Source organism: Vipera ursinii (genome assembly GCF_947247035.1).
Source record: "Vipera ursinii genome assembly, chromosome: 7".
NCBI lineage: Eukaryota > Metazoa > Chordata > Lepidosauria > Squamata > Viperidae > Vipera > Vipera ursinii.
In genome coordinates this window covers 4472579-4480553 of record NC_139521.1, presented here as the reverse complement: position 1 = coordinate 4480553, position 7975 = coordinate 4472579, and the positions used below count along the sequence as shown (strand labels likewise).

The window sequence follows — 7975 nt, the reverse complement described above, 5'->3', positions numbered from 1 at the left end:
GACAGAAAAAGAAATGAAGGAAGGAAGGGAGGGAGGGGAGGAAAAAGAAAAGGAAGGAAGGAAGGAAGGAAGGAAGGAAGGAAGGAAGGAAGGAAGGAAGGAAGGAAGGAAGGAAGGAGAAAGAGACAGAAAAAGAAATGAAGGAAGGAAGGGAGGGGAGGAAAAAGAAAAAGAAGGAAGGAAGGAAGGAAGGAAGGAAGGAAGGAAGGAAGGAAGGAAGGGGAAGGAAGGAAGGAAAGAAGGAAGGAGAAAGACAGAAAAAGAAATGAAGGGAGGGAGGGGAGGAAAAAAGAAAGAAAGAGGAAGAGGAAGGAAGGAATGAATGAAGGGAGGGAGGGAGGGAGGGAGGGGAGTGCAAGGAACATGCTGATTGAGAATCTGGTCAGATGTCATCACCTTTAGTGTTTCCCATGTTTAAACATAATTGGAAACTCATGTTATCCGACGGGCACTTTCAAAAGTTAAGTGGAAAGTCCCACCTCTTGCTATTTTGCATAAAATTCCCTGCTTCAGATGCCTGTTTTTCTCTTTACAGATGCTGACAAAGAAGAATCCAGATGGGGTGCAAATGCTGTAAAATAATTAAAAGGTAGAATGGCCTCCGTATCGTTTCTGGCAGGGGTTAAAATCAAAGAAAGTTGATACGGCTAGCACAGTAGTTTTTTCCCTTAACTTATAAATTTGGCAAGCTGGGCCAGCCTCAAAATTCTGGGTGGCCTGCCAAAAGCAAAAAAAAAAAAAAATCTTTTACGGGTTAGGACGCTGAGCTTGTCGATCAGAAGGTCGGCAGTTTGGCGGGTCGAATCCCGAGTGCCACATAACAGAGTGAGCGCCTGTTACTCGTCCCAGCTTCTGCCAACCTAGCAGTTCGAAAGCACGTAAAAATGCAAGTAGAAAAATAGGGACCACTCCGGTGGGAAGGTAACGGCGTTCCGTGCGCCTTTGGCGTCTAGTCATGCCGGCCACATGACCACGGAGACGTCCTCGGACAAGCGCTGGCTCTTCGGCTTTGAAACAGAGATGAGCACGGGCTATACACACACACACACACACACACACACGCAATTATTAATCAGTTTTCTCCACCATGGACCCCATTAAACAGTCAGCTAGAAGTTGAAAGCACAGTGGACGAATGGTTTTGTTTTTAATTGCGTTGCCAAACATCAAGAAAGGATGTAGCTAACTTTTAATTCCATTTCCGTGTAGTTGCGCCGTGCTTTTCTATCGCGGTAAAGATGCTCAAAATTCAGAAATTAGCAAAATTAGCAGGCGTCTCCGTAATCGGGGAGGGGGGAAAAAAACCACCCAAAGAATAACTGGGTGTTCTCACATTTTCCCTAGCTACATCCTTCATCCCCAAGAAGTGCAAACGGCCGGATACATCAATGAGATCGATAACGAAGAAAGAGGCAAATTTCACTGCAAGCAGAACAGTGACATTCAGGGCCGTAGGAATGAACTTCCAATCGTTGTGACACAGCTAGGAGCAAACCAATGCAGATCCAACCACTCAAAAGATGCCCTCTGGAGTTACAGAATCCCTACTACTCTTCCAGAGAAAGGACTTGGAAACTCTCTGGAAAAATGCAGTGTTAACGGGATCCATTCCTCCAAGGATGTCAGTCCAGTCCCTCATAATAAAACCCAACTTAGAGAGATTAACCTACACAGTTCTTCTGGTCCGCCACCTGATCCTCTGGTCCAAAGAGTCTTCCCGCCAAAAATAGGTGATCAACTTGAGATCTCTGATCCTGAACATGGCCCAAAGCAGACTGTGGAGACTTCCCATGCCCTTTGCAAGGAGGGTCCTCGGACTGAACCCATTTTTTCCACATGGTCTGCCCTCCCAGAGATACCAGGCCAAGACGTTCAGATGGATGGTCCATCTTTGCTCCTCGAAACCAACCATGCGGGGGAATCAAAGGCTGTTGGGGAGCAGCTCTCCAACCATCTTGCGCAGATCAACCAAAGCACGGAGAGCCTAGCTATCATCCACGACTGGCATCCGCCGTGTGGCCAGTCCGACGAAGGGGACGGGGTCTGGAGGAGGAGTCCTTTCAGCATCTCTTTTCAGGACGATCTATCCGCCGAGGTCCTCTCCGGAGGGAAGAAGGCAGAGTCTGCCTGGAAAGCTAGGTGTGATACCTTCACCAAGGTCAATGGAGAACTGGAGGAAGATGCGGAAGTTGCGGAGGCACTGGCGGCGCTGGAGGCCGCTACGGCAGGTGAAGTTTCCGAAGAGGAGGGAGAGGAAGACTACTAGGTGGCTGTGGAGGAAGTGATAATATGGGTCTCTTTAAGAACAAGGAGTTGTTGCACTTGAGAAAGCCAGTTTTGGGGTGGGGGATGTTCATAGCTGGTTAAAAGGAATCTACACGTAGGCCAAGTAAGATATTTAAATAATAGTAGACACCATTGAAGGGATGCGGTGGCTCAGTGGGTTAGGACGCTGAGCTTGTCGATCAGATGGTCGGCAGTTTGGCGGGTCGAATCCCGAGTGCCGCGTAGCAGAGTGAGTGCCTGTTACTTGTCCCAGCTTCTGCCAACCTAGCAGTTCGAAAGCAGGTCAAAATGCAAGTAGAAATATAGGGACCGCTACGGTGGGAAGGTAACAACGTTCCGTGCACCTTTGGCGTCTAGTCATGCCGGCCACATGACCACAGAGACGTCCTCGGATAAGCGCTGGCTCTTCAGCTTTGAAACGGAGATGAGCACCGGCCCCTAGAGTCGGAAACGACTAGCACGCGTGTGCGGGGGAACCTTTACCTTTTACCTTAGACACCGTTGGGTCCACTCTGCACTTTTTCCAGCACCACGTGATGCGCCCTCATGAACTTCACCCATCGAATGGTTTGTGGGCCTTGGAGACCTTGGCTTCATCCAGCCAGACCGAGCCCTTTTTTCTTGACCACGGCACAAGAGCATATCCTTCTGTAAGGAACGGTTCTCAAGACCTACGTTTCGATAGCTTGCAGGGTGCACGTATTGTCTGGAGGCGCAGCAGAGAAAAGACTCTTGGTGGAAGAATAACAAAGGACGAACAGGGATTTGTTGTTGTTGTTGTTGTTTGCCCCAAGAATTCCTGGTGGGAGGGGGGTTAGGGTTTTTAATAAACAAATTCTATGTAACCCACGGTAGGGCTTAAGCGATAGCCTTTTTTGGTGTGTGTGTCTGGGTGTGTGTGTGTCCTGTTTCGAAGTTCTGGGAAAGTGTGCTGGCGGTGGTCAGCAGTGACTAATCTTTGGTGCTCAACCTGTTATCCCAAAGTTGGCTCAGCCTGACGGACTTTGGCAAAACTTTTTTATAGAAGCGCTTCAGCAAAAGGGTCCCGGTCCAATTTGGGAGCTGAGACCCCTGAACAAGAGCAGCAGAGCACGATCTTTTATACAGCTGATTTCCAGAAATAGGGGAAGTAACATTTCACCAAGCTAATATTTTTTGGGGAGTTCTACATTGCTTTTATTATTTATTTATTTATTTGTTTATTTGTTTATTTGTTTGTTTATTTATTTATTTATTTATTTATTTATTTATTTATTTATTTATTTATTTATTTATTTATTGGACTTATATGCCGCCCTATCTCCCGAAGGACTCAGGGCGGCTTACAACAATAAAAACAACAATACAAAAATTAAAAAAGAATTAAATAACAGCCCCAAAATAGATTAACTACAGTTAAATATTAAAACATATTTAAAAACCCATCATCAATCCAGGTCAGCCTGATGGAAGAGAAAAGTTTTGAGGTCGCGGCGAAAGGACCGGAGGTCCGGGGCCATCCGAAGCTCAAGGGGAAGTTGGTTCCAAAGGGCTGGTGCTCTCACAGAGAAGGTCCTCCCCCTGGGGGTCGCCAGCCGACATTGTCTGGCCGACGGCACCCTGAGGAGGCCCTCTCTGTGTGAGCGCACTGGGCGATGGGAAGTCGTCCCCGGTAGCAGACGGTCCTGCAAGTATCCCGGGCCTAAGCCATGTAGGGCTTTAAAGGTAAGTACCAGCACCTTAAATCTCGCCCGGAAGACAAGTGGTAACCAATGCAGCTCACGCAGGAGGGGTGTAATATGGGAGTATCGGGATGCTCCCATCACTACCCGCGCGGCCGCATTCTGCACCAGCTGAAGCCTCCGGGTGGTCTTCAAGGGCAGCCCCATGTAGAGAGCATTGCAGTAATCTATCCGAGAGGTAACGAGTGCATGGGTGACCGTACGTAGGGCATCTCGGTCCAGATAGGGGCGCAACTGGCGCACCAGGCGAACCTGGGCAAATGCCCCCCTGGCCACGACTCCAATATGATCTTCAAAACTGAGTCGTGAGTCCAGGAGGACGCCTAAATTGCGTGCCCTATCAACGGGAGGCAACGCCTCTCCCCCCATAACCAAAGATGGAACCTCTTGGACAAGTCAAGATGCCACTCAGTCTTGGCCGGGTTGAGCTGGAGCCTGTTCTTCCCCATCCAAATCCGTACTGCTTCCAGGCAACGGGACATCACGTCGAGGGCATCACTGGCTTGGTTCGGGGTGGAGATAAAGAGCTGGGTATCATCGGCATATTGATGATACCTCACCCCAAAACCACGGATGATCTCACCCAGCGGCTTCATATAGATGTTGAACAGGAGGGGCGAGAGCACCGACCCCTGAGGCACCCCACAATTAAGGGGCCTATGGGTTGACCTCTGCCCTCCTGTCAACACCGTCTGCGAGCAGCCCGAGAGGTAGGAGAACCACCATAAAACGGTGCCTCCCACTCCCAACCCCGCAAGACGTCGCAGCAAGATACCATGGTCGATGGTATCAAAAGCCGCTGAGAGATCTAAAAGGACCAGGACAGAGGAATAACCCCTGTCTTGGGCCCGCCAGAGATCATCCACCAGTGCGACCAATGCCGTCTCCGTGCTGTACCCGGGCCTGAAACCCGATTGGTATGGATCTAGATACTCAGTTTCCTCCAGGACCAAAGGGAGCTGCCATGCCACCACGCTCTCAACAACCTTCGCAAGAAAGCGAAGGTTGGAGACAGGACAAAAGTTGTTTAAAATAGCTGGATCCAAGGCAGGTTTCTTGAGGAGGGGCCTTACCACCGCCTCCTTCAAGGCGGCAGGGTAGCACCCCTCACTCAAGGAAGCATTTATAACTGCCAGGAGCCAGCCTCGTGTAACCTCCCGGGCCGCATAAACCAGCCCGAAGGGACACGGGTCCAACAAACACGTGGTGGCACTTAATTTCCCCATGATCCTGTCCACTTCATCCGGAGTCACAGGATCAAACTCTTCCCAGATATTATCGGCCAAACCCATAATTTCCCCCTCGTCAGATACTGCCCAGTCGGAGTCCAAGCCAGCCCAAATCTGAGCGATTTTATCCACCAGATACTCACTAAACTCCTCGGCCCGTCCCTGCAAGGGGTCCTCTCCCATCCCCTGATTTAAAAGGGAACGGGTCACCCTAAACAGGGCGGCCGGGCGGCTATCTGCAGATGCAATGAGGGTGGCGAAGTGAGCACGCTTCGCCACCTCCATTGCCACAAGATAAGATCTAGAAAAGGATCTTAACTGTGTCCGGTCAGACTCGGACCGAGTGGACCTCCAAATGCTCTCTAGGCCCCTTCTCCGGTGCTTCATCTCCCGCAGGTCCATGGAAAACCAAGGAGCGAGCCGGGATCTGCGCCGGGTCAGAGGCCGCAAAGCCACAACACGGTCGAGAGCCTCCGAAGCCGCCCGTTGCCAGGCATCAACTAAGGTCTCGACCAGGCTGTGGGAAAGGGAGGAAGGAATAAATCCAAGCGCCGTCTGGAACCTATCTGGGTCCATCAGGCGCCTGGGGCGGAACCACCTGGTCGGTTCCGCCTCCCAGCAGTGGGGAGTGGCATGACAGAGGCTCAGCCGCAGGAGATAATGGTCTGTCCATGAAAGGGGTTGAGATGTTGGAGTAACCCCACCCAGACCATTAAACCACTGCCCAGAGATGAAATGAGGTCGGGCGTGTTTCCCCCCTCGTGAGTTGGACCCTGAATAACCTGGGTCAGGTCCATGGCTATCATGGAAGCCATGAACTCTCGGGCCACCCCCGACGCACCACCCAGGAAAGGCAGGTTAAAATCTCCCAGAACCATAAGCCTGGGAAACTCAACCACCAACCCTGAGAGGGCGTCGAGTAGCCCGGGCAGGGCTGTTGCCACACAGCTGGGAGAAAGGTACGTGAGCAACAGACCCAACTGACCCCCAGGACCCCACCTCAGGAGAAGGGACTCACATCCGCCAATCTGCGAGGCAGTGATCTCCCGCGGACAAAGGGCCTCCTTAATAACAACTGCCACCCCCCCGCCCCTACCCTGAGCCCGAGGCTGGTGAAGCACACGGAAACCTGGTGGGCATAACTCAATCAGAGGGACCCCTCCCTCCGGGCCCAACCAGGTTTCAGTGATGCTTGCCAGATCTGCGCCTTCCTCCTCAATCAAATCCCGAATGAGGGGAGCCTTATTCACCACAGACCTGGCATTCAAATAAACCAGCCTGAGCACAGGCACCTGTCGTCCCCCACCCCCGGAAAAGCAGGATGAGGTCAGAGGGGGCTCGAAGATAGCAGGGGCACGATCCCAAATTTCGATATGGCCCTCTGTTCATCCGTCTGCCACCATTCCCAATCGCCATGGGGATTGATGTCCCCACCCCATCCCCTCGGGCCCCAGGACCCTCCCCCCCACCACGGCGACCATTTACCAACCTGGATTGGCACACATGCCCACAGAGAAGGATCTGTGTGCCACCTGTGGCACCCGTGCCATAGGTTTGCCACCATGGCCCCAAGTAAAACCTGACGGAGCCAAATCTTCCATCCTGTCAGGGAGTCCCTTAAACCAGGGGTCTCCGACCTGTAGGCCGATGCTTGCTGGCCACCGGGCCACGGGACAGGCTGGCCAGTGTGCGCGCATGTGCACGCAACACCCCGTCACTTGCACTAGCACCACGGCCGCTACCTGTGTCCTCGGGGTCACCTGAGTGGTGCAAATGGGTGTGGAGCCTTCTTGGCTTCAGGATTTTTTCTGCCCCGGGTCCCTTCCCCGTTGGGAGACAGGCGCAGGATTTTGGGGATGAGTCTGTGTTGTCTGCATCTCCAACTGAAGCCCAAATGGTTCCTGTGGTCTGTAATATTATTTTTCTGGAAATCCGTTCGTGCTCCCGCACCATTTGAAGGGGGTTCATCCCAAAGTTGCGCGGCTGCATGTCTAAGATGGACGACTGAGAATCTCCACGGACACGTTCGGCAGCAGCTAACCATCAGGAACCTATCCAGATGCTAAATCCTTGGGGGTTAATTCGAGTTAGTATTCATTCTGGTATGACTTCATTCTTAACCAAGATTTCCTGGCTGTAGCACAAAGTGCAAAGCCAAGTTTTTTCTTTTCTTCCCCTCCCCCTCCCCCACCCCCTTTTTTTTCTTTTTTTTTAACCGCAGCAACTTGAAATTGATGAAATGAACCCCCAATTCCTGCTTTCTGGCAAGGGTGCTTCATGGCTGCCCAGGAACCTTATTTTGCTTCTTCTCCCTCCGTTATTTTAAACCGGGTTTGGGAACGTGGGAAAAGGAGTCCATTCAGGAGGGAAGTGTATTTTGGCTGACCTCGACAAACTTGTTACGTACGTCTTCCTCGGTTTACTAACGCAGCGATCCCGAGAGCGGCAAACTGCAAAACTCCCATTTGGAACCAAGGTAGAGAAAATAAATGGAGAATTGTGACAAACGGCAGGAAATGCGGCTGGAGAATTCGGCGGTTTCCTTGCCTCCCTCTGAATTTTTTTTAAAAAAAGTCTAAAGACGTTATTACTTTTACAGACGAAGACAAATGTCGATGGATATTGGAAGTTTGTTTGTTTTTTTTCCCTTTACGCTAGCTTTAGGTTTCCCAAGGTTTGAACCAGCCGAAGCACGTGAGCGATGGAATTAAGTATTTGATCTTTGATATTTTGAGACAG

At 51.1% G+C, this 7975-nt stretch overlaps 1 protein-coding gene across 2 annotated transcripts in view; it reads left to right on the top strand.

Moving 5' to 3' along the window:
* The window catches only part of PGCKA1 (PDCD10 and GCKIII kinases associated 1), a 117597-nt gene that overhangs the window by 3879 nt on the left and 105743 nt on the right, over positions 1–7975 (top strand). Inside the window, exons 2-3 of one of the 2 annotated variants that reach the window (XR_014493088.1) lie at positions 536–589; positions 1345–2472. Coding sequence is in view for 1 of the 2 variants with exons in the window: in XM_083367933.1 (XP_083224059.1) it covers positions 558–589; positions 1345–2266 (954 nt within the window). In the remaining variant the exon portion in view is untranslated. Of the gene's footprint in view, positions 1–535; positions 590–1344; positions 2610–7975 lie in introns of those variants that run through there. The other variant, XM_083367933.1, reaches the window with a different exon arrangement.